This window comes from Aulonocara sp. 'chitande type north' Nkhata Bay, linkage group LG12, assembly GCF_057382095.1.
Source record: "Aulonocara sp. 'chitande type north' Nkhata Bay isolate Kocher_YH1m ecotype deep benthic linkage group LG12, A_spYH_male_GT1.1, whole genome shotgun sequence".
In the NCBI taxonomy this organism is placed as follows: Eukaryota; Metazoa; Chordata; class Actinopteri; order Cichliformes; family Cichlidae; genus Aulonocara; species Aulonocara sp. 'chitande type north' Nkhata Bay.
Window position 1 is genome coordinate 27,443,433 of NC_141355.1, and position 27,682 is coordinate 27,471,114.

Here is a 27,682-nt window from a genome sequence, read left to right on the forward strand (position 1 = left end):
CACTATTTGTAAAGTTTTAAAACACACACACACACACACACATATTGTATTCAGATACACAGTACTTGTACAAATGTATAACAGCATGAATGGACCTACACGGTCACAGATGTGCTCAAAATTAAACACTCTCATTCGAGCTCACTTACACACACTGAAGCTGAAGTAACATTTCCTGACATGCGCTTCCATCAAGACACCGATGTTGTCTTGATGCTCGCGTCTCTCCTTCTCTCCCAGCCATACCTGTAGCTAATTCCCTTCATTTTTTCTCTCCTCTTTCTGTCTGCAGTACTTATCCAGTACCCCCATCTCCCTTTCTCCAGTCTCTTAATTGCAGCAACAGGAGACAAAACTGACCTTTTCAATGTAATCATCCCTTTGGCTCCATTAGATCTACACCCTGGGTCCAATCACCTGCATACACACACTCAAGCACATCCTAGTAAAACACCCCTACACACCACCAGAGGTTAATCACAGAGTGAAAGTAGCTATATCCGGAGACATGATAATCATTCCATTCCCTCTGGTCACTCATTGTCTCCTCAGTGCCTTAGTGCAAAGGCCTGTAGTGCTTCCAAAGCAGCTAACTAAAGGAAACCTGGAGGAGGGGGAAAAAACATCATCAGCGGTCATACTGTGTATTTTTTACCACTTTACAGCGGTTTGGCATTGCACATGGGTCGTAAAATAAATTCAGCACACGGAGAGAAATGGCTGCTATGAAATTAGTTCTGGTGGTGTTGATTCAGAGATGATAAAATCAGTTAGCGAGGATTACATCTGTACTTTTTGTGTGTGTTGGCAGGTGCCAGTATGTGTTTAAAGCTTCAGTGTAAAGCAAGAGGTGGGAAATCCTGATCCTCTGCCCTCCTCCAACAAAAACGTTCAAGGGCTACCTTAGAGCTCCACATACAATGAGGGGCAAAAATATAAGAAACGAGAGAAAACGAGTGCCAGGCTTTCCTGATATCTGACTTTGTCAAAAGTTGTTTGGTCGAAGAGGAAATACACCTCTCCTGCAGAGGATAAAGAACAGATGGACAGAGTTAAGAGAGGAAGAGGACAAGGACAGGTCCTCCTGACATGCCTGGGTAAGACTGGTGACATGGACAATATTAGCCTTCCACTCACGCTACCACACACTAGGAGTGATTAGATTTACAGCACACACGCGCGACTGGAAGACAAACAGACATTCACGTTCCGAAAACGGAAATGAAGGGCAAGGAAACACACAAGCAGCACGGAGACACACACACGCACACTGACACACATCCCCATCAATTAGGAAAGAGCCATCCAGTGATCAGTAAAAGCTGACTTCTAGCTATTAGTTGAGACAGCATGTTACAGATTGCAGCTGCTCTCCTCCCTTAACTCACCCTCTCTCTTTTTTTTTTAAAATCTGTCTTTTTTTAAGTGAGGGCAGCATAATTAATAACTGGTATCATTCCAATAAAGCCATTAGCAGTCTCCGCATTTGTCCATCCTCTCACTCTTCTCCGTCTCTTGCCGTTTCTTTCCCTTTGCGTCCCTCCGCCTCTCTCGCTTTCTGTGATGGATGAACATGCTTGAAAGCAGCTTTAATGCAGGCCAGCTCTTAGGCACCAAAAATAATAACGGCGACAACAACACTAGAGCACCGTAAAATGACAATAAAACGAAGCCTGCCACAACAGCGCAGACTGGGGTTATGAAATACACAAACAGGATGTCGCAAACCTGAGTCCCTAGATGCGGTCATATTCAGCTATTCCTATTTTGTTTACCCACTTCAGTTATGTGGGACCCACTCAGCAGACACACTTGAGAAAATGTGCAAGTAAATGTGTTGCTTTTCCTGTTTTCTGTCAGTCACATGTCCAGTTTCTGGAATACATTTTTGTGTTCACATGATAAAGCAAAATTCAATTCTGGCAACTATTTGTATGATTCAACAGAGACATAAACAGTAAAAAATGACACTTTGGCTCAAGTTACAGGTTGTTGTTGTTTTTTTTAAATTGCTCATTTTGTGCATTTCTTTTTCCACCATAAAAATATGATCTGTTTTTCCCCCACTTTAAATCTTCCACATTGGATAAATAGGGAGAGAACGTGTTTGTTTTTACTCAGGGTTCTTTCGGTGCAATGTCTCCTCCTCATTAAACGCCCCTCTGTACTTAGTGCACCGCCACAATTTATCTGTTATGTGAACTTTTTCAAACTACTTTAAATTATTATTGTGTATCGCTCACCTAAAAAGACATTGATTGGTCACAGTCCCCTATCACTGACTTTCTGAAGTCTGAAAATAGACTCTAGGGGGGAGTGCAACAGCCTAGTTCCTTCTCAGACAACTGAATTACAATATATTGAATGGTTATCATTGATTATATTTTTTTAAGTCTAGTTTTGTCTAACTTTCTAACTTTTTCTAAAATCACGAACTAAACAGTTCAATAAAGTGAATCTGTTTCTCAAACTTTCCCATAGTTTGAATGCACTGATTTATTTGACTCAACATCTGAATATCAAGGGCGCAACTATACAATCTGTTTAGACAGAACCCTGATCAATTAAGATCTCATTTATTATTCACATCCTGTTAATTTCCCCCACTGTGGAGAGCAGGCCTGTTATGAAGTTACATTAAGAAATGTGTGTAAAGGAAAAGAAGAGACTGTGTTGGTGATCAGTGGAGTATAAAACCATAAAGTAAATTGGTCTGGATGCACATAATAACAAAGGCATTGCACCTGTGTGCTGTAAAGTGGGGCGTAAAAACAAAACTGTATCTATATGCTGATTCTTTATATTCTCCCTGTTCTCGGTTACCCTGAGGAGGTGGTGAGACAGCGAACGCTCTGTAATAGCCCGGTGCAGTGCAGCTTTTAGGGGTAAATTGATGTCAGTGACATCGTTGTAAGTTTGCATAAAACTGTGGGACGAAGAGCAGAAGGAAAATTTTGCCGGCGGGCTTGAGGGCAAACTGACAGAAGCCTGCGCTATCTAGCACTTTTCAAATCCTCAAACCCATGCTAACCTTTCTGCAATCACAGTCCTGCATGCTGGATACAGCTTTGAAGCAGCCCACATTAGCAGCTCCAGGCTGCGAACGAAACACACCATGTGCTCAAACTTCTGCAAGTTTTTGAAACACGAGAAGGGAAACAAAGGAAGGAGGCGCGGTAGATATTTTTTGACATCTATCATTTTCCGAGAACTGTAAAAATCTTCTTCACATACAATTTTTTTTTAATCATAGAAATTAGACATACTAGGTTTTCATCTATCACTCACGAGTAGTAAAACACACACAATTAGGCAAATTAACAACTCTGTAAGAATTAAATGAGCTTTGATTTTACTTTTTTTCCTCCTAGAATTAAAAGCGACACAGGGAAAAAAAAAAAAAAAACGTCACACAGCCAACAAAATTAATGAAGCACACTGAATGCTTGCAGAAATGCATGTTGCCTTACTTCAGAGTCAGCCAAAGCACTTACAGCACAAAGGGGTGCAGACTCAAACCGTGCTGCAACATCTGTCTGTTTTCCAGATCCTGGTACAGATGGGAGGTTGAATATATTCACTATTGCTAACTCTGCTGCTTAGCAACCATGTCTTTTTTGACAAAGCACATTAAAAAAAAAATCAAGGGAGAATAGTGAAATTTACTATTCATGGTCAACCTTGGATCTTACGAAAGAAGCTTATTTCATGCTCAAAGCCCAATTAAGTTTCTGGGGCCACAGCCCTGATCTGAAGCCAATTTAATGTCGGATTAAGTGATTTAATTGTGGATTTGTGTCCATGATTATGCTACTGAAGTTACAGACTATAAGGCTAATCACCACCCAACATTTAACCGCCGGCCACACAAGTGAGTAAGACAACCATGACAGCAGATGATGCGGCAAGGTTTAATCTGAAACTGATCAACTCGATGCACAGGAGGAGAGGGCAGCTTGAGTTTGTTAACGCTTCAAGTCGTCCGAACTGGGAGACGACTCTTCAGTTTTCAGCTCAAACCAGATACATTTGTCAACGTTCGGACACAGAGTGATCTTTTCATTAAGAGAATATCTGTGGCCTGACATTTACAACACCCGTTAAAATGAAGATGTATTACATATTTCACAAGGTGGCACAGAAGGCATCCATCTCTCTGTCTCGCCATCTCTCTCTCTCTTTTGCTCATGAAATGTTGTACAGTTAGTGGCTTATTAATTTAAAGTGTACCGCAGCAGCCTATCCGGGGTGAATATGCTAATCAACAATTTTGAGGCCTGATGAAGTATTTTACAAGAGGCTGTAAAAGTATTTTTGGGAAATTCACTGTCAGGTTCAATTGCTCAAAGTGACTATCCAAGGAGAACCATATCTCACCCAGTATATTAAAGAGGAAGTGGACTCGTGCAAAAACGGTGCAAGGTTTAAGAGGCAGATTTTGGGCAGTATGCTATTGTTAGATTAAGCTATCAGCAACGTTTTAATTTAATCAAGTATAAACAAGCAGATCATTGCATTGTGCATTTACACTGTAATGTTATGTATAAGTTCTGCTGCTGTTCTTTTTTTTTTTTTTATTAAAGCATGTATTTTTTCCATTTTAGGAGACAAAATAAAGTAACATTACTATACAGTACTTTCATTTAACCACTACCAAGATTATTAACTTTGTTTGTTAGGTTTTTTAAAGAATAAAACTGATATAGACTCACTGACCACTTTCTTTGGTTACACTTTGCTAGTATTTTTTATTTATTTTAAACCCTTTATAGTTCCACATGGGGGAAATTTTGTAGTCCTCTGCATTTAACCATTCACTCAGTGAGGCAGTGGGCAGCTACCAATCCAGTGCCCGGGGAGCAGTGTGTAGAGACGAATACCTCAGGGTAGCAAACCTCCGACCTTCCGATCATGGGGCGACCACTCCACCTACTGAGCTATCCCTGCTCCAATCAGGTTACGCCCCCTTTCGCCTTCAAGATTCAAGAAGATCATGGAAAAACGTGATTCTGCAGATTTCTTTGCCGCACAGCGAAATCACACATCTCTCTTAAGTTCCACCACATCCAACAGGTGCTCTACTGGCTTGGGATCTGGTGACTGTGAAGCACAGCGAACTCATTGTCGTGTTCATGTTTGTGGCATGGCTTGTTATCTTGCTTACACTGAAGTCATAAAGGAATTGGCATGGTCGGCAACAACACTCAGGTGGGCTGTGGCATTTAAACTATACACAGTTGGTACTAAGGGGGCCAAAGTATGCCAAGAAAATATTCCCACACGCCATTACACCACCAGACTGAACCCCTGATACGAGGCAGGGAGACCAATGCTTTCATGTTGTTTACACCAAATTCTGCCCCTATCATCCGCATTGGTCGCCTCAGTTTCCTGTTCTTAGCCGCCAACAGCAGCACCCACCAATTTTCTCTGAAAAATATCCAGAGACCTGCCTCTCACTGGATATTTTCTCTTTTTCTACTGATCTACAGTAGATCAGCAATTTCTGAAGCACTCAGACCAGCCCGCCTGACACCGCATTCAAAGTTGCCTAAATCACATTTCTTACACGTTCGAATGCTCAGTTTGAACAGCACGCCTAAATGCATTAAGCTGCTGCCATACATAGATACTTGAATTAACCAGCATTTGAACAGGTATGCCTAACAAAGTGGCCAGTGAGTATATATTCACTATTCTAAGCAATACAGACATTCAAGCCTACATAAACCCTGGGTTATGCAAACAGCTCTGTTGGTCATAACATTTTGATTATGATACAGGTGAGACGATAGCCATGTTCCCTGAGACTTTCTCCACACTACCCCGAGGACCTGTGTGCGAGAATGCAAATGTCCAACTGCGTTGGATCAGACGCTGAGCAGTCTTACAGCTCCTTGGTGCAAAGTTTTGTGTGGCGTCAGACTGCGCCCATGTGAGAACCGTGCAGGAAATATTCAGGTGAATTCACATAGAGCCAAATCAAACAGAGTATTTCCTGAGGTGAGAATGTGTCTGCAGAGAACCCTCCTGTTTATGTGCTACACATGGAAAAAGGCAGCTGTGTTCTGGCTTGATTCTTCTGACACTGTCTGGAGTTCAGGCGAAAGATGATCTAAGAAGCAGAGCCAGATCAATGCATCAATCACTGCGTAGATTGGCTAGTGGAGTATTTTGACACGCTGTCTTACAATGATCCTGGTTTCATGGTTTGTTTGGAGTTTTCTTTTTAAACCCTCAGAGGACCCTGCATTGTATTTGTTGCTGCCTTCTTTATGTTTTTAACAGATCACTTCTGTCTCGCCACTTCATTCAAATCAGTTAGCTAACTGTGTTTTATCATGCAGGCCAAAAGACAATCTGAGTAAGTGTTTTAGACAAATAACAAATCTGATAGACTACAGCAGAATTTAACCTGACATTTGTAAGAGGGCAGCATTAAACTGCATGAAACTCCCAATTTTTAAATCATACCTGACAGATTTTGCTCTGCTCTACAAAAATGATTAAAACTAAACAAACCCAAGCTAAGAGTGCTGTCTGTCAAACGTCTCAGATATATAAAATTATACATATCACGGCGTGATGTTGATATTAAATATTACGGGGCTTATAAGGCTCAGAAGGATTCTAAGGTCTTCAGTATCACTGGTTATAAAGAAAATGACATAAAACACTGAATCCATTCTATAACTCACTACATACTGCTCCTTTAGTAGCCTAAATACCTGAAATTGTAAGTAAAATAGCTGAAATCTGAAGGTGAGAATCAAAGAAGAAAAAGGCTTCTCAAAACTCCACCGTCAAGTCTCTTTCCCAATATCACCCATAAATCATAACAACCTTAAATTAAACAGAAGTGGTAGTAACAGATGAGTAAGAAAAAAGACAGCTATGAGATTAGAAATCGGAGAGAAATTGGAGAATGGAAGACTTATCCTCTGCCCATTCTTAACACACCCTCCCCTCCATGCAGTCAGCATTTAATCCTCCATGAAAAGCTCTGATCGAAGAGTGATTTGCATGATTGCATTTTCCATACCTTGCATTAATAGTGGAGAAGGAATGAATAGCTAATGGCCTATCACATTTAAGTAGCCATCTCAACCAGCCATCACATTATAGCTCTCTCAATCTGCTAATGAAACAGGTCTTTCTCTCTCGGTTTCTGTCTCTCTAAATAGACATCTGGTCCAGGCAAGTCATGAAGATATCTGATAATCGAAAGTATTTCACGATGTATCAGTCACAAATTAGCTACATTTAGCTCAAGCGTGTTTGTTACATGAAGTATGCAAAGAAGTTAAAACAGCAGAATTCAGAAATCTAAGAAAGAAAAAATAAAATTAAAAAAACAAAACAGAAATTTAAAGAATAATAATTAAAAAAATTTATTCTAATCTACTACCCTGCTCCTACAGCTCTCCCATCTGTATTCTCAGCCCCTCCCAAAAAGCAAGCATGAACACACACACACACACACACACACACACACACACACACACACACACACACACACACACACACACACACACACACCTGCTTTAGACATGCTAGACTTTGGCTTTACAACAGATCTGAACCCTGTTCTTTGAGGTGAAATTACATTTTCTGACCCATTGCACCGCTGCATCTTACTTCTTATCCAGACTTTTTGGATGGCCACCAGCTCTGGCCTGTGATTGGCTTAAATTTCCATTCACACTCTGGAAGCCCAGAGGACACCCGGGAATCTAGTTCCCTTTCTCACCAACTAATTACAATATGCCTAAAGGTTACTATGGATTTTTTTTTTTTTAAAACATTGTCAAAAACGTGTTGTCACTCTAGCTTTAACTAAAGCTTTGGCTGTGCGTCAAACTGTCTGTTTATACAGAGTTTGTTTTAATCTTTTAGTTTCTGAAAGCACCAAAAAGCAAAACAAGCCAAACCAAGACAATATTGGACTCCAGGAAAATAATATTTTGCATTCAATCTATCGAGAAGACAAGCACGACTCAATAGATTATGACGATAAAACTCCTAAACTAGTCAATCTCCACTTCATAAACTTCCAGACTGACACTATGTGTTTTACTTCCAGAGTAAATTTCATCTCTCTGACAGTAAAGTTGGGCAGGCCTTTTGAGAATGTGCGTATTTATATAAATTGAACCATGTGCACAAGAAGCGCAGACAGAGTGCATTTCTTTCTACTTTTGGTTGTACAGCATCTGGGTATTTGTAATAGTGTGTGTGCATTTCAGCAAACACTTGAACTGTTTTCCCATTTGGCTAACCAAAGCGAGCAAGGGACACAAAACCTCATTCCACAAGGTCATCGACACCACACTCTATTCATATTTTTACTCTCTCAGGGTTATGGCAAGCTCTTCCAGCCCCTCTTACTCCCCACCACAACCACTTTTTACTGCCTCCCACAAGGCAGAATTTCCGTAATCTTCCGAATCTGCTGCCAATAGATTTCCCACCAGAGTTCACAATCTTATTGAAGATTCGTAGGATCAAAAAGAGAGATACACCAATGTGGATACATACACTTATTACCACAAAGTTGAGCTTTCACACTAAGAAAACCGGCCAAAAAAATTACAGTTGCTGCAAAAATACACACACACACACACACACACACACACACGCTACAGGGTCTATAGACCTCTTTTAATAGTGTTTGGCTTCTAGGGAATATGACAAGACCCTGGAGCAGAGGAGAGTTTAAATACTGGTTGCTTAGATGAAAGGAAAGATGTCACTGGAGAAGGTGGGAAGGAGAAGTGAGGAAGAGAAAACGGGTTGGAAGAAAAGGAAAGAAAATATGGATCCAGTGAACAGAGCAGGATGAATGAAGAGAAGGAAGAAAACATGGAGAGAAAAAGTAAGTCAGGGGGCGAGAATGTATAAGCCTGAGCAAATAGTTATTACCAGTCCCTGAAGGGTGGTGGCGTGAGCTGAATAGACTGGGACTTGGAAACCACTGTTACCGGTGGTGATAGGGGACCGCTTCACAGCCCTGCAATCTGACAAAGGCTTAGTAGGTAATGGAAGCAGAATTTCGGCAGCGAAAAAAGAAAAAACACAGGAGCTTTAGCACGCTATAAGAGCTGACCATCAGATAAGCCCAAAACCTCTTCAAGTCCAACAAAGTAAACGTTTAAACGTGAAAGATGCTTATCGCTCGAGATTTGTTAAATATCAACTTGAGGGTGAACACCTGAAACTATAGATGCAAACAATAACTGCAGAATATTCATTAAAAGTGCAGGACAGTGTTTAAAGAGTCTATTACCAGGCCACAGTCTCTACAGAATAGCAAGAAAGACCCGGCTTTGACCTTTGGAAACAAAACAAATCTCTTTCTACTGCCGGGATGGCATCTCGTCTCTGACCTTGTGATTGGAACTTTCAGTAAGGAAACACAAAAGACAAATTATTTTGAAGTCAGTAGGTCAGTTCCCGTTGGCCTTAGCAAAGAAACATGAACATTTGATACTAGAAAGTGCACAAACTAAGTCTAGTGGTTACCCACAGACTGATCAGAAAGCAGAAATACTGGCCTCAAAATCATCTCTGCAAGACCCCAGAAAACATTTGTCAGTAACACAAGAAAACAAGAAAATAAACAGCTGCAAACACACACAAACATACTGTACAGCTTGAGTTTTACTAAATGACAGCAAAGGCAACTTTCAAACTCGTTACTACCGAAATTAGAAAGCAGCTTTCCCACAGTTTTTGGGTCTGGTATCTGGAGGGTGTTTATGCACCGTTCTACTCCAGCTGAACATTAAATTTGAGGTTCAGAAGTTGACGGCCTGATCAAACCAGACAAGCCATATGTCATGGCTGGGCCAGGTTAACCCTGACTGATCGAAAGGGGAGATGAGTTTGAGCAGTTTCAGCTTTTCTATTTGCAAAGTCCTCAGTTGGTCGGGCCACGTGCTGATCAGATGCATGCACATTTGCACAAATTTTACATATATATCCGACATTCATCAGAACACATTATGTACCAAGTCTTCATGAGATGAAGCCTAGTTTTAAAATAGCGGGGAAACCAGTGGAGATATGACTATAACAAAACAAGCTGCAGAATGAGTTAATGAGGGCAATTACTGTTGTTTAACCAAACGAACTGACTACACAACATGTAAGTTTGATCGTCACTTATCCCATTAACTGTTCATCTGTCCACTTCAAACATAGCCAGTGTTTTTCTGGGGACTCGGGGAAGTGCAGCTTAGACTTTGAAGTTTTTTGCATCAGAAGTCATTATACCTCAGCTAAAAGTAGTTTTCAGTTATACTGAGTCAAGTCAGACCGAGAGTGCAGAGTGATGGAGAGCCAACAGCCAACCAACACTTTGGTCAAAATGCGCTAAAAGTGGACTAACTAAGAGTACGAGTCTGAGAGAACATGCACAAACAGCTGCCACTGTGAATCCACAGGATCACCTATCGAAATTTTATGACTTTTATATCTTAGATCTTGTTCATCAAAAACTTTTACTGGCATCTAGCAGAACTAAATGAATGACTTGAGGCTTTTCGGAAGGGTTGAATGCACATCACTGTTTTTAAAATCTGTAAAACAAGACAAGACTTATGGTTGTCTTGGGCGAGGAGCTCAAAAAGAGAGTGTTATTAATGCTAACTGCCAGAATAAATGATTCTCAACACTTCAACAACCCGACAGGAGATGGCTGATAGACAAGGCGCACATGTGTGTCTTTCCCTTTTGATAAGCAGACTTCCCCAAAATGTCCACTGCTGGAGAAGGAGGGGGTTCCTTATAACAACCATTTATAATTAGAGCAATACGCTGTGCTTACCTCCTCACTACTTGGTTCCAAAAAAACAAAAAAAAACAAGGAAACTGGCCGATTAAGTCTATTAAACATAAATGCACTAAACTCAACAACTGCCCATTATTTTGGGTTATGCTTGCAGGGCTAGGATTTAATCAGGCCAAATTGTTGTCTTTTGTAACATTGCATAATATCTAATAGCCTGACCCAATTTAGTTTTAAACATTACTTTGAAATTATGTTGTTGTTGCTAAGCAAAAAGACTTACATGCTACAAATAGCTGGTGCAAGCCAAAGCAGGTTTTTTTCCAGTGCGCGAGCATGCTGCTGGCTTAGGCAGGCTTTCCAGAGGCTATGCTTAAGCACATGCATACCAAACGAGAGAAGAGGAATAACAATCAGCACTGTATTTGTCCCCAGGAGCTTCTAACACAAAACAGGTGAGCAACAATAGCAGTTAATAACTCCAATTTACTTTTTTTATTCAAGTCCCATCACGGAGCACTGTTTAAAATACCAATTGGAAATAGTAAATCAGCCACGCAGCAAAAACCTTTTACCCCCAGAGACTAAGACACACACACAGATATCCCACCAAACAAATCAGAACAGACGCACAGTCCCCTTCATCCATTTAGTATGCTGCGATACTCACAATTTCTTTTCATGGTCTTTGGTGGAAAATGGCCTCCCCTCTTTTTCTCCGACACTCAAAACCCTGAGTAATTTTCTTAATCTGGGCCTGATTCCGTACATTTGCATAAAAATGTTCACTTTTGAGACTCCCCTAATAGAACATGGCTCTAATACGTAATTACTCTCCTCAATAGTGGCGGCTAATTACAAAGGTGTCAGACAAACAGGTAGCAGAGCTGAGGGGGGTCTTTGACACAGTGGCTGAGGTGCTAGTCCGCCACATGGGACAGAGCGGCTCAGTGGAAAGCAGTAAATTCATTTAGGCTGGCTTCATTAAACCCTGCTCCTTGGGCCCTGCATCATGCTCTCCCCTTTGCTCTCCCTGCTCTCATTTATGTGGCAGAGGATGTGCTGTGGGTAAGAAGAAGGCGTTCACACAAATGAGTGTAAGGCAGAGGGAATGGGGGAATGCTGTGGGGAGGAAAAGAAGGGAAGTGAGGAAAGGAAGGAAAGAAGGGAAGGAGCGCAGCTACACACGGAAAGAATAGAGCAATATAACAGAAAGCGCTGGTGGGATGGATCGAGGGAATGAGGACATGTGCTCATTTGATGATAAAAAAAATAAGGCATAAAGGGATGGGCATACAAAAGAATCATTTTGAATATGGCTTTTGTTTTATTCATCTGACCCAGCCTTTCAGAAGCCGCAGAGAACAGAGGAAGGCAGAGAAAATTGCAGCTTTGGTCCTCAAACAGAGGCCAAATGCCAGGTCTCCAACATGGTGAAACAAGGACAGCAGAGCCCCGCGGTCTCTTTACCATTTAGATTATACTGGCTGCTTTCTGACCCCACAGTATGGATGACTATAATAAGCCACACCCCCTGCTGCGTACCACCTGTAAGCCAAACATCACCACAAAAACCTCAACTTCTGCAAAGAAATCCCAACTGCAAAAGCCTCCACAAACACAAACCACCTACTCTACTTGCCAAAAAAACGGAATTATACACAGTATGAACTTTCTATTTCTGCGTGAACTTTTTCAGACTCACTTCAGCACCACTACCTTTCATTTGCATCACCGTGCCCCTGTTCTAACCGAGTATGTCATCTCCTTCAGTGAGACCCCATAAAGTGCTGATGGCCACGCATTTCCACGGTGGAAGTGTTACCAACCGTTTTGTTTCCCAGCCAGCGGAGCACTTCATAAGAACATTTCTGTGCGATTACGTTACGTACTTGCGCGGCCGATGCACTGATTGTGAGTGACTCAAGTCACTTTTACATGACCCACACATCCAGCAGCTGAATGAACACACACAGCTCTCTGCGGAGGAGAAACAGAGATGCTGTCTGCTGCAGAGTCAGACAGTGAGCCCTAAGGCCAAAAGTGGTTAAGCACTCATTCACAGGGAGGCATCTACAAATATGCATACAGAAACTGCCACAATGGTCTGGGCACAGACCAAAGTTTCCATGCATATGCAAAAAAAAAAACCAGACAGGCATGTGGGGAGGCACTGTTTTGAAGATGGAATAACAATTCCACAGAAATAAATAAATAAGTGAGTTGGAGCAAGCGAGAAAAGTACTGTAAAAAAAATCCCATTCAAACAAACTGCCTGAAATTCATTCAGTGTGAAAAACCATAAGAAAACCCTGTTTCGATTTATCATTTTATGAGATTACATATTCCAAACATGAACTGATCCCACATATGAAAACAGAAATTTAACCTTCAGCATGGAAATAATATGGGAATTTCAAAAAACCCACATAAATCATAAGAACTAGGGAGCTGGATAAAGGCATAAAAATTAGATCAACATTGCAAACAAGACAAAATAAGATCAGAGAGAAAATCAAATGAGCAAAGATCACTACAAGGCAACCATCTGTTGGAAGACGCTCAATCTACATACATTTTACATCAGCGCAAAATTAGGTATTGAATGAAATTGATATTTTGTGTTCTATTGTCCTTTCCTCTTATTTCCCAGACTGGTAAGAGGTTACATTAATCAAAAAAAAGCCTATACGTTAACAAAAAATTTAATTACTGGTGAAAGGTACTGGTCAAAATGGAACCAAAAATGTTATTGTCATGGATCAGCAATTTGGTTAGCATGGATTTTAGCTGGATTTCTGTGTCGGGCTTGTGACTCATTTTGTGAGATAATAGCACTTCGAGGACTGTGTCTAATGTGGTTGAACAGCTGTGTGATGCAGGGTTTCCCCATGTAATGATTACATTTGGATGGAAGGTAAATTAAACGCTGCCAACATAAATTGCTGTTTAGAATTTAATGCAACACTATAACCCGGCACTCAAATGCGGTACTTAACATCTAATGAGCTTACAAAGCCCCAAGAATTTTTGGACCTTGAAAGATTGTCTTACATCATGGCTAAAATGTCAGAATTGCATGACTTAACTCATAAGTTAACAAAGTGTTTGATACTGATTTATTATGCATTTATTATGCTTGTCTAGTTTTGAGCGCTAGGTGACTGCACAGGTTGCCCGGTAGGTGGCAAACTGTCTCCAAACCATTGCAAACTTAGACTGATTGCAATCGCTCTAAGACAAATTGGCAGTGCTTTGCAAATAAATGACTGTCATTAGATTGCAATTAACCTGTGTGAGTCAACCTGTGACGTGCTTCTTTACAATTGGGGATTCGACTTAAATGGCTCTTAACTGGTTGTGTTCTGGTTATATTCGTATATAAAAGCAAAGCTGCGGGACACCTGTGTCACTTTGAAGTCAAACTGCCGTCCTGTAGCAACTATGTTACTATTTGTGGAGGAATAAATGTTTCAAATGAGTATTTAACGTGATTTTCTGTATATGTAGATGGCAATGGACTGGCCATTTTTGCTAATTTATTAAAGTTAATGACTATATTATCACAAACAGATAGTACGTAAGTACCAACTTGACCCGATTAAACCACAAACTGACAGCAGGCCGACTCATTTTGTTGCCATCTTAATCCGCCAAAACTGTTCTGAAGAGAGCAACTGACCACAAGTGGTCGCAGACAAGGTCACCACCTTCCAAGCAAGCATTTCAAAGACTAACTAAACGGTTTAAGTTCGTGCCTCGGTCAGCAAACACTGTTTTCAATGTCTGACTGTAGCAACACTGAGCATGTTTTGTTGTGTTCTTAGTAGTTGAGAAACAGTGATGTGGTTCTCACTTTTCAGCAACATGTTACTCGCCACTGTGACCTGTGCAAAGTCCAATCAAGGTTACTTTATTTAAAAGCATGATAAAAGTCAAAGATTACTCAAGGACCCTAACATTCAGCAGCTGTCTAGTGGCGTATCGCCAATTAAATCTCATGGCATCCAGAAATAACTTCATTTCAATTGCACCAAAGAGCCTGGAGTAGCAGGAGGACCTGGCATCATCCGCTAGGAAGATCAGACGCAAGCGCTAGAATATATTTAACTAATTTTACAGTATATATTTTAGTCAGTCAAAGGTCTGACTTTTCAGAACGTATGCAGAGAGGTGCAGGAAGCTGTTAATCTCGGATCTGTGCCTGAATACAACAGCGGCTCTCATGCTGCTGTAGTCTATAAGCTCCAGCTGCTTGCCTTCATTGTGTCTCTGCGCCGCGCCACAAATGTTTCTCCATCTCCGATACTTATCAAGGCATTGGAGTTTGACACTGCCATTACTCAAAATTAATAACCACGGCAGCATGTTTATCATAGCGCACTTTCACACCCAACCTGCCAGAAATAATCGCCTCGGTATTTGTGCACATGACAGAAAGAGAGAGAGCGAGAGAGAAGGAAAAAGACAGAAGAAGAAACACAAAAAGACAACTGAAGGGGAGCTGAAGTGTGAAAAAGAGACAGAGCAAAGAGAGTAAGAATTTGAGATGAAAGGCATAAGTGAGAGAGAAATGAAAATATGCTACATGCGTACAAGTGCTTCTGCCGTGCCTAATCCCTCTGTCTCCATTACAGCTCGTTGGTTTTACCCGCACCTTTTCTTCCCATCATGTCTGACAACAGGGCAATACTAGCTCTCCTTGTGTATTCACTCTGCTAAGCAGGACTCTGATCTCCACTGACAGCCAATCTGCTTCAACATGGCAGGTCCAAGCAAATAAAAAAAAGGGCCTGGCTTTTTAATTTACAAATCATGCAAATACAGCGGAGAGTCTGCCCCTGAGTTCTAGACTGACGAAAAAAATGATAACAACAAAGGAAAGAAGGTTTCTTGTTTTACATGCGTAAAAATACAGACGCAGAATGAGAGAAGCGGCAAGGACACTGAAGGCCCTTCAGCACCTCTCCTCAAATCTGGAGAGACAGGTGGTGGAAAAACAAGACAAGGACAAATGTCTGTCAGTCGTTGGTTTGGGCTCTGCTGACATTTTCCTTGGCATTTAAGAAGCTTCCAAAGGTAGAGGAAACCTATGCACGATCCAGTTGATCCAGACACTTCAAATCGCCTCTTGTTTTAGGATTTTTAGAGCTTTTCCACAGCTTCCTGATTTCTTTATGGCCGATTTCAGTAACAGGTAAGATAAGTTGGAGTAAGATGAAATCAGGGGATTTCTTCCAAAACTTCTCAACAGCCTGTTCTCCATACATGAATCTATCCTTCCATTTTCTGCCACTCATCCAAATTAGGGTTGCTGTGTAGTCAATATACCTAACATACAAGTTAGCAAATAAATAAAATTGAAATCACTGTTATTGAGCAAAAAGAAAATCATGACTTACAAAACATTTTTAATTAAAAAAAAAGACCTTTTCTTCTACTTGCAACAGCTATGTGTATGTATATGTATGCCAAAAGAAGTATCATAAATCAAGACAAGTATTTAACCATCATTCCCACTTTCTAAAAATAGGGTTGAACAGTGCTCAACAGAAACAAACAGATAGTGGCCAAACACAACGCTCCACTATGACTTTATTTACAATTGTGGTATTTTATCATTATTTTTATTCTCAACTACCGCCTCTATAAGTGCAGGCTTGCCTCCTTTTGTTAATAAGTAACTTAAGCTGAATGTAAACATTATAGAGCACTGATCATAGACTGTATTTAAAACACAGAGATCACCATCAACACCATCACATTTCACACTGATTTCTGAACGCGTATTTTTATTATTATTATCATTGATAATATCAAAATCAAATCAAGAACAGATAAATACATCCTTTTTTACAATCCTTTTATGTACCAGACTGAAGAAATATTGGTTTTCTGGTTGATGTCGAGCATTTTAACATATTTTAACGCATCTTTAGGGATTTGGAAGCCATACTTTTGGAGTAAGCCTCAAGCAGCCACTGGAGAACTTCGCACTTCCATGCAGGCTTCATTGTCCAGCCTACTAGGTTAAATCCCTGTTCTCGTTATATGCTACATCTTCAGGTAGATGTTTTTTCCATGTATTCCCACACTGGCCTTTTACAGCATCCTTAAATGAAACTTGGAGAACTTCAACTAGCACAGGCCCTCATTTCCTTCACTGTGACCAAGCAAAGCATAGCAGCAATTTCCATTTAACACATCATTGATCACACTGATGTATCATGTCATCATCTGGATTGGGGAGGGTTTAACTCATTTGTGATCACTGCCAGGTGGCTGCGACGAAGGCTATTTGAAATGGGGCTTCAGTGCAAACACCCCCAAACCCTAAAAAGTTTTAAAAGAGGCGTGTTTCTGGGAGAATGGGTTTCCAATTACTTCCTGCTTTACAGGCTCCTGAAAGTCAGAGAGGGCCCCCAGTCGTCTCTTATCTAGTTTGATTTCTGCGAAAGAGGGTAAAAAATAATGTAGAACAGCCAATTTGGGCCGTGATTTGTGATGCTCAGAAGTGACGGAGATGTGCTGAGAATGTTGGCCTCGAGTAACAAAGCGAAGAAGGAATGGATGAATATTGATTCCCCTGTTTAAATGAAGCTGGCAGAAAGACTGAGATGAATAAAGGGAAAGAAACGGAGGGAAAGAACGCCCAGGCTTTTGGGAAATGCCCAACTTCCAACAATACAGATCTCATAAAATAAATGACTCACTTACTCCACGCATCTGCTTTCAGCAAAGACTACAGGCCAGCTGACCAGAGCTTGCTCACATGCACACACAAAAGCAGACGGACACAGCCGGGGTTGCACATAAATCTGAATGTCAACACAGGCCTTGTGTCCAGTTAATGTTAGCTGAACACTGGATGACTCTACTTTTTTTTGTTACCAGAACCACTGAAAACTCTGTACCACAAACGTCACTACAACACACTGCCACTCGCACACACACAGAAAGTCCTAAAGCGTGACATCATGTAGATCTTTTTTAATCTCATCTTTCATGTCATCATGCCTTAGCAGAAAAACTGCACTATGATAAAAGCCATATTTACAAACACAAAAACACTATACTATAAAAATCACGACAGCAGGAAAGAAAGATTTCAGATAAAAAAGAATCTCCGCACACAGACACAAACAACAACACACAGTGGTAACAAAAAAAATAAAAAAAAATCACAAATTCACCACGCACCAAGCACCAGAGAATAAAGAAAAACCGTTTAACTTTGACACTGTTCTCAACTTGGATCTAAAAAGTGAGCGCTGCCATTTGCTCTGCCATTCGGCTTTGATCATGACTCGCTCCCCATTTTCAAACGCTGTGACATTTGAAAAACACAATCCCACTTTGTTCTCCTATCATCGCTGGAAGAGGATACAGAGAAATACCAGTAATAGGGCCAACACTGCCCACCTGCAGAACATCACATCCTCTCTCCCCAAGAAATGACAGTGACCAAAAAATAGGCGTCCCACTGTCGCAATCTGCCCATCGGACTGTGACGATGGGAAGTCTATATTTGGTCATCATATCTCGCCTTTGTACACGGGGAGGCAGTTTTTCCGCTATTATTGAGGACAATGGTGGAAGCAAGATGACACGGGGGTTTTTTCATATATTTTTTTTATATTTCTTAAGACGAAAAACAAGAAAAAGAGGAAACGAGGAGGAGAAGAAAAGGGGGGGGGGAAAAGACTGGAGTGTTTTACCTCCTACTGAGCTCCATCTCCCCAATGGCCTCTTGTTGGGGGCAAATTGAGCCTGGAAATAAGGGGTCATTTCCTCTGCCTGTTTACCTGTGCACAGCACACTGTCATCAGTTTGAACCACACACACAGGCACAAGCTGACCTAGCTGTACCCTCGGAGCACTTACGTCAGAGAGGGTTAAGACAGTTTGGTCTTCACTGTGACAACAAGTCAGAAACCTGTGTGTGGAAGTATGTATTGGCTTCTCCAACAGCAGTAACCCAGATGGCCTGATGACCTTGGGACTGGCAGTCTGTCTGCAGCTGTAAGATATCATAAAGCCACAGTCTAGTCTCTGATTTCCTGCCAGGCTTGTTTGCTGAGAGTGTGTGTCCATCTTGTCCATCTATCTACCTGCTATCTAATTCATACTCTAGTTACTGATTAAAGTTCTTATTGAGTCACAGCGCTAATTTTAGTCACAACACAGGAAATAAAATTTCTGTCACATTTGAATATTAAGGCTTTGGTAATATATAAAAAAGGAAAATCTGTTGCTGAGCAGAAATTTAGGCATTTTTTTAAAAAAAAATTCTTAATCAAAGCAAAGCAGCAAGATTCTTAATTCTGCCTGAAAATGGCTCACAACATTTTACTCACTTACTTACTTCTCTTCTAACACTCAGCTACATCACGAGATTCGTAAAGACTCATGCATAAAACAGCAAAGGGAATAAGAGGTGAGGAAGCAGAGCAGCGTCAAGGCAGCAAGCATGTAGGATTCCTACGCCACTAATGGCCCACCTCAGCCTGTCACTCCCCACCATCTCTGCTTCATTCATAAGTCAACAGCACACCTACTGTATGCTGCCACACACACATACAGAACAACCTAGTTTTATCTCCCACACAGACTGCCAAACACACGCACACACACACCATTTTAAATTCCAATATTCCCACAGGTGATTCAGACAAATCCGGTCAAGCACGCACACACACACACACACACACACACACACACACACACACACACACACACACACACACCATTTTAAATTCCAATATTCCCACAGGTGATTCAGACAAATCCAGTCAAGCACACACACACACACACACACACACACACACACACACACACACACACACCTTCAGTCCTTCAGCCTCTGGACCAATGCAGTAAATATCAATATGCAATCATTGCAGTTTTGAATCGCTTGAGGCTGAACCTCTGTGTGCACAAATGTGCGTTTGAAAAGGAAAAAAAGTTGGTAGCACAATGCGCTCCTATAAGGATCCCACCAAATTCCACGATTTTCAATCGATGAAGGTAGCTAAGTATTACCATAACTTTCCTACCACACGTCTGCTGTAAACTCAATAATTCAAGAGCGATTTCACACGTGCACATACACACACATGCGCACGCATGCTCGCCAGCCTCCATTGTTGCTACGCATCGTGGTGCATTCAATATTGTGCTCACACTCCTAAGACAGAGTGGGAGTACAGTCTGCAGAGAACCCTTGTAGATCAATAGATTAAAATAGAAACGTATGAATAAAACACAAGCTAATAAATAAAAAAGGAGATGGTTTACTCTCGTTGTCACATACAGTACAAGCCCTGTCTCACATTTGAGTGGGGAAAAAAAAGAAATGGGGAAAGAAAAGGATGAGAGCAGGAAATAGCAAGAAATAAAAAAGGAAAAGTTTTTGTTGCTCTTTTAACTTGTTTTTAATTCGCAAGTCATTCATTTCCTATGTGTGCATAGTTGTACAAGTATGCACACATAACTGAATGAATGCACAAGAAAAAGGAAAAAGTGATCTCATAAAATTAATAAGTCAATAAAACCCTCCAAATTTACTGCTTATCAAATGCGTAATCGCAATTTTTCTTATGATTCCAGACATGACATTTACTTTCCTTTTATGACAAAAAGCCAAATCCCCATAAAAAGACCGCATTTTTTAAATCATTTTTTTAAAGGCCCTAATAAGCCATTAGTCAAATAATTTAGTGGGAGGGGGCAGAGCAACTGAACCTTTTTTGTTGGACTTTTTATGTGAGTATTGGCACAAATTGGACGTTTGACACCACTTTTGGATAATAAATCCATTTTTGAACTCATTAACTGCAACAAAATTTCTGCTCCTATTTTTTCCCCACCCAAAGTTTGTGTTGCAAACTTGGCCGTCAGCATGCACCGAGATGGTCCATGCTGACTCAGAAAGCACATTAAAGACATACCTGTCGTTGATGCTCCAGTTCAGGCAAAGGTTGAGAGAGCTGAGGTTGCGACATTTCCTCACCACTTCCATCACCGTCTCGTTGTTGAGCTCCGAGATGTGTCGCAGATCCAGGACGCTCAAGTTACGCAGCTGCAAGAGGCAACACACAAAACCGTTTTCAGGGTTTGGAAAAATGATGCTGAACAAAGCAGACGGGGAGCTGATCAGAGCAGACAAAGAGCAAAATATTTCAATCCAACTTCCAAAAAGTCAGAAAGAAATTCCTAAAGAAAAGCATGTGCGATATGCAAGCTGTGCTAAATTACATACACGGTTTTGTTATATTCCAAAGAAATGAAGAAGTTGTATCTCTATATACTGAGTAAACTTGTATTTTGCCACGTAATCCAAAAAAAAAAGAAAAGGAAAAACTGGGAAAAAACACCCAGCAGGAACACAAAACAAAATCTAACCAGGCAGATAAATGCTATGAAATTGCTTGTGGTTACTGTTTACAATTCTGTGCCGTATGCCTGGTGTGAGGGGGTTTTGAGCCAATATGAGCATTCACTTTCCTTCTTCCTTTTATCTCTCCGACTTTCAATAATCCCACTTTCCGATCTGAATACCTTATAAGAGGGGGTTTAGATTAATCCTCCAAGCAAAATCTTTACTTCCTCACACCCTCTTACAAACCCAAATTGAAATACTATTCAACAAGCGTGCCTGCACGTTGAAATTACCAAAGGCTTTTCCAGGTGTACTTTCTCTCATACATACCCAAATGTGTTTAAGGCACAGGTGCACATGTACACACTCAAACTCATGCACACATCGGGGATGCAAGATAACAGAGGTATGATGTTCCAACCAGCCGCCAGGGAGGCGTAGAGGTAAATGTCACGGCCGAGGCTAAAGAGAAAACAAGCTTACACTTGCCGTTAAGATCAGTGAGCCCTATTGTCGGCTCCATAGGCATGACATATACCTACCAGCATGAAGTCACATGGGGGGAATGGATAACCACGGCTCGCTGCGTGAAGTAAGCACACATGTAAACGCTCTCCCCTTTCCCCACATACCGAGAATCAGACGTGCACACTGAGTGCAAACAAACACGCTAAGGATGCTGCGCAGCGCTGAAAGTAATAAAGGAGGCTTTCAAAACCTTTACTTCTGTCGAACCGCTCCGTTTCTCTGTTCTTCTGTAGCCTCTGGCTTTTCTGTCACTTCTCAGAGAAAATTGGATCCACACCTCTTGTGATAAAAAGATCTGCTTAGGCATGAAATAAACATGAAACGATTTTTTTTCCCCCCATCATATCCTCACCTATGAAAATATGCTTAGATATACAAATGAAATAAACATTAGACGGCTTGTGTGTGCAAAGGTAGGTCAAGAATGTGGCAGTAACCATCAGGGACAGCTGAACTGACATGATAAACAACAGTAAGTAATGAAAGGGGGAAAACCCCAAACTATGTGGTTTATCATAGATGTTCACAAAGACAGCACACAGAAACACACAAACCCACATTTACACAAAAACTGTCATGTGCCCCTGTGGCCGGCGTTGGATCGAAGGGCTAAATTATTCATTCAGGATGGCGCTGATCGGGGCGTGCGTGCCAGTGTGTGTTCGCGTGCGTATGTCCATCTGTCTTGTCTGTGTGTCTCTACTTGGTTTACTCATGTGGGAACACAAATCTGCTCAGCATACTTCGAACCTTGATGTAGGGCTAAGTGACCAACACCCCAAATATTCACCACAACAGACACACACTCACACAAAATCATTACCATCCACAGCAGACGCTTTTACTCACACACAGACAGCTATTTGCATTCAGTATGTATGACTAATAAGCTTGAAGTAAATTTTAAAAGCCCCAGCATCAAAAGCAGTATTTGTTCTCCAAATCTTCAAAACTGCTTATGTCTGCTAAATGTAATTTTTTTTACTACGACCAATAGAAACAGTTTCATTGATGTGGACAACCAATGAGAAATCAGGCCAACCAGTGTGAGTTTTGATTGGCTGAGTGTGTAGCTAGGTTGCAGAAATACTAAAAACTTAGCAGAAATCTTCCTGAGAAGGAAGAGACAGAGTCACGGTTGAGACTTTGTTTATCCAAGCGTGAGAATAAATTCCACACTTTAGCAGACATCTGCCAAAAGAAAAACATCCATTAAATAAAAAGTCTCACAAAAAAAAAAAACAAGGCTACAGTGCGAGTGTTTGCTTCTGCACTGCTGATAGATATAATCTGATTTAGACGTGAAAGGCTTTAATACTCCCAGCGTATTTAATAACTTCCTCTCATATTATAGCTTGTTTTACACCCAAGTATTTGTGTGAATCAAAAAAAAAGGGAGAACAAATAAATAAATGGAGAAAAAGGGCAAGGAGAAAGCATGCGAGTTATAGAGCGAGATGAGAAAGAAAACAAGTTTCAAACTCACACCGGGGCAAAAGAGACCGAAACAGAGAAAAACACACAGAGAGAAAACTAGTGAGAGACAGAGAGAGAGGCGCAGAGCAAGAGAATACAGAGCAGGGATTTGGTGAGTGTTTCGGCAGGTTTTTCTCCTCGTTGGCTGAGGTCTGTAACTAGGCAGAGTCTGACTCGTCTCCTCTGAGTTGGCAGCAACACCTGGATAATTATTCATGCCGTTCATAAAAAAACAGGGAAAACCTACAAAATCCAGCTGCTCTGAGGCCAGCGTGTCGCTCCCGCCCCGCAAACACATGCATGGTGCAGGAATTTATGTGCACAGCAATTATAGGAATAATATATGAACCCATGTTTACATGGACAGAATTCAGTGGTGCAAAGCATCTAAGGAGAGTCATATGAAACACTGTAATAAACTACAATTTCGAAGAACTTATAGCTCACATTGAATAAATTTTACTTCCATCTAATTTACTTTAGACTCAACTGTTTTCATTTAAAGGTTCAGAGTGAGTTTTTACAAATGTATCAAAAACATTGTATTGGCATAGATTAGGGAGCCCAATTAAAAAATATATGAAACCATTAGAGCACTACAGTGTATTGTTGGCATGATACTTAAATAATACTGCTCCCATAACTGAATGCTATAACACGCTCCAATCATGTATAATGAACAGTTTTATTTTTGCCTATTTAAGAATTATTTTTGCAAACCTTTATGGACTTTTGCTTAAACAAATACAATATATTATATTATATTACAATACAGTATTGTAATATCACTGTATTGTATCGCCCTTCTGCTATGAATCTCAGTTATTTCACTTACTGAGATTTCTTTTTCTATTTTATTGAGCCAGTTTAGGTGCTTTATTTTACTTTATTTTCTATAGACTGTTTTCTTTTGTCATTTCTGCCCTTATAATACAAGAATTTCCCATTTTTCTCTGTCTGTTAATCACTGTCTGAATACTTATTTCACCGATAAATAACTGCACGACAAACGTTACAATATAATTATTTATATCTACAGCAATATTAAAGATATAGTTATGAAAGAATTACTGTAATCATAAGTAGTTAAATACATATTGGAAACGACGAGATATTTTAAACTTCAATACCAATGAATATATTTTTCTAAAGTCGTAAAAATCAAACTTCAATTTCATTATTTCCTACAAAGCAGAAACAACACTGAAAACGTAAAATGTGACAAATCTGAAAATCACAACAAAGGATGTGAATCTCAATTTAATGAGATTCCGGCGCCAAATCAATTCATGTATTGCTCAAACTCATCCATCCAAAAAGAAAAAGAAAAGCAAAGACAAATGGCAAAAGCTGAAAGCTGTTCTGGTCTGAGACGAAGGTGCAGCAACATGTTTTTATAAAAAGAGGTTGTTTAATTCACTCCACATGACTAGTTGAGATCGCCACGCTACAAGCCGTTTGGCTTTTGCCTGCTCTAATTAGAAGCTTTTGTCCCAAAAAAAGAAAGAAAAGAAAATGAAAAGCCTCAGTCGGAGGTCAAATACAAAATATCACGTTAAATTGGGGGGGGGGGGGTTTCGTGCCAGACTACGGAGCTATAACTACCTGTGCCATTACTACATATATTTACACAAGGCTGACGATGCCAAGCAGGAAGTTGAGGCCTGGTAGACCCCGTACAGAGGATATGATGTCATGGTTTGAGTGCTGGCACAAAAACAGCATGAGTTCATGGCTGTAGTTGTCCATCAACCTCAGTATCCCAGTTGACATGAAGTGGGATGACATTTAAAAAGCACAGACAGAGTGAGCATTGTTTTAGTCATAAATACCGAACATGTTCGATTTGGAAAATATGAGCTGCTGCTGTTTCATTACTGTAGTAAATTTTTAACCACATCAAGATTTACTATGTGAATTTGGTCAGTTAAAACAGGTCTCAATGTACCAAAGAAAAAACAGCCCATGCTTGCAAGAACTGTTTTCTTTGTTTTTGTTTTTTTAAGTAAAACTATCAGCATTTAAATTCCAAGACCGCCAAACATGAATAGAGACGAGTCGAAATCGCCTAGACAAAGTTTAGCCAGTCACTTTCAAGTGTATTCAAAGTCCTGAGCAAGAAGTCAAAGTCACAAGGTGTTGCTGAGGTGTCTGCTCGGCTGTCCGCATGTGTTTGGGACTGTGCGAGACAGGCTGAAGCAGGGGCAAAAAGGTGGGACGAATGGCAGCGGTGTCGCTAGGTGAATACGAGTGCGCACTCATGCATGCACGCGCCGTCTTTGTCGGCTTTTTTTCCTCCATATCGGAACATCCCAGACAGTTCAGTCAGACAGAAGAAAGCTGTGTCGAGACAATCCCTCTGCGGTAAGCCTAAATCATGGCCCAGCCCCCCCAATCTCCCAGACACACACTCTGAAAGACACACACACGCATTTAATAGCATACAGACCTGAGCAGACAGAATGATATGAATATTTGAAAAAGGACTGAGGCAACAAAAAAGAAAAATGGTACAGGCCATGGATCTGATATCACAAATACATTGTCTGCATCAGCCATGGACCAGTGAGCTGATCCCTGTGTGTGTGTGTGTGTGTGTGTGTGTGTGTGTGTGTGTGTGTGTGTGTGTGTGTGTGTGTGTGTGTGTGTGTGTGTGGTTAACTCTGCTCTTTATCTGTCGCGTGCCAATCTACTGTCTATCACTTCTTTTCCCTCTCCTACCCCCCTTTTCACTTTCTGTTTCTCCCTTTCAGTCACTAATCCTGCATGTGTTGGTCTTGATAACAAACTCAGTGGTGAGGAAAAAGCTCAAGGAGATAGAGACGGTTGGTTTTTCCTGCCAAATGGCCATATAGACACGCGCGCATGCACGCACGCACAAACCGAAGTGACAGCACTGGTTGGCAGTCACGGCACAGTGACACTAGTTAGGCCAATAATGAGACATGATATCCCTCCCTCCAGAGGTCAAAAACCTCTCTATCTCTGTCTGTCTCTGAGTTAAAAGTCTTACAGCCAAATGAATTATTCTTCAATTACTCTTGCAAGAGACGCACATCATCCTTAGGCTCTTCTCTCCTCATTATATTCATAAATCCCCCAATCTCCTCCATACAGCAGTCAAGAAAATTATTATTACAATTTTTCGACTCATTCTGCGACCCCCACAACCCTATTACCTTTTTTCCATCCAAATCCCCTCTGCTGCTTCTTTCCCCTTTATCCTCTCTACCACCCCTGAGACACAACACAGATGTGCGAGTACACAGTGACGCGCACATATGTACACATAAATGTGAACACAAACACACTTACTTCTTGGTTTGTGTTGGGGGTTATCAGTTTGACACAGGGCACTCTGATTATGTATTTTCTGTGCTCCAGTGAGGGGGGCGGGGGCGATAAGAGGCCGGCAGACACCACTTTTTTCGATGTGGGGTGAGAGCGGCGGAGTGGAGGGCTCCCAGGTGGCAGTGGGTGAAGACTTGTATCTTAACCTTTGTGATTTTTTTTTAATATTCTGCTTGTGGGAACTAACAGAAAAAATTTAATTAAAAGAAATCAATAATTACTTACTTCTTTCTCCCACTCTTTCTTTTTTCATTCATTCACATGCTGTAAGCCAAATTTGAAGTCAAGATGTAGCGAGTGCAAACCACTCCACTGAGCCACCACGATGGATAGAACATATGATGCTGGTTATGAAATTAAATAGCTTCCCTGTCATAAACCAGACTGTTTTATTTGCTCATAAACACACAGAGAGAATGAGGTATTACCCACGGTCCAATTCTGTCAAATTTAGAGAGCATTCCTCAAAGGTCCTAACTTTTTCTCAGGAAGAACAACAAAAACCACTGGAGCAGCACGGCTGAATTAATCTACAAGGCCCCAAATTAAGACCAGAAACATCCAAGTTCTGCACATCAGAGGAAGACAACACATAGTTATTACAGTCTCCAAATATACCCCTTTTCATATCTGACACATTCTTCAACAGTCTCTCCATTTGTTATGTGTTTGGCCTCATCTCCCTCTGCCTTGGGCAGGAACTTTCACACAAACACACACACACACAAAGGCATTTTGAGGCCCACGGTGTCTTAGGGCAGCGATAGGCTGATGTATGAGGAGGAGCATTGTGAGTAGGCATGACAAGCAAAGGGAAGCCATCAGTGGGACATCTAAGGCCCGGGGAATGAAGGCTCTCTGGCACCCAGAGCTGCTCTCAAACACTGGCTCTCTGATAGAGCCGACCTTGGACTTAATCACTACCAGAAGAAAAGAGCACCACTTGACAGGAAGATGGAGAGACAGAGGGTGTGTGTGTGTGTGTGTGTGTGTGTGTGTGTGTGTGTGTGTGTGTGTGTGTGTGTGTGTGTGTGCGCGCGTGCGTGCGTGTGTGTGTGTGTGTGCGTGCGTGTGTGTGAGCGAGAAAGACAAAAACACATACCGCATGAGTAAAAGACAAAGAGATACATACTGAATGACAAAGACTAAAGCCAGAT

At 41.0% G+C, this 27,682-nt stretch overlaps 1 protein-coding gene across 3 annotated transcripts in view; it reads right to left on the reverse strand.

Annotated features, from left to right (window-relative positions):
- fbxl17 (F-box and leucine-rich repeat protein 17) overlaps positions 1-27,682 on the reverse strand; it is a 222,769-nt gene that overhangs the window by 116,713 nt on the left and 78,374 nt on the right. For all 3 annotated transcript variants that reach the window (XM_086314716.1, XM_086314718.1, XM_086314717.1), the window contains exon 8: positions 20,740-20,870. In XM_086314716.1, coding sequence (XP_086170842.1) covers positions 20,740-20,870 — 131 coding nt within the window. The remainder of the gene's footprint in view (positions 1-20,739; positions 20,871-27,682) is intronic.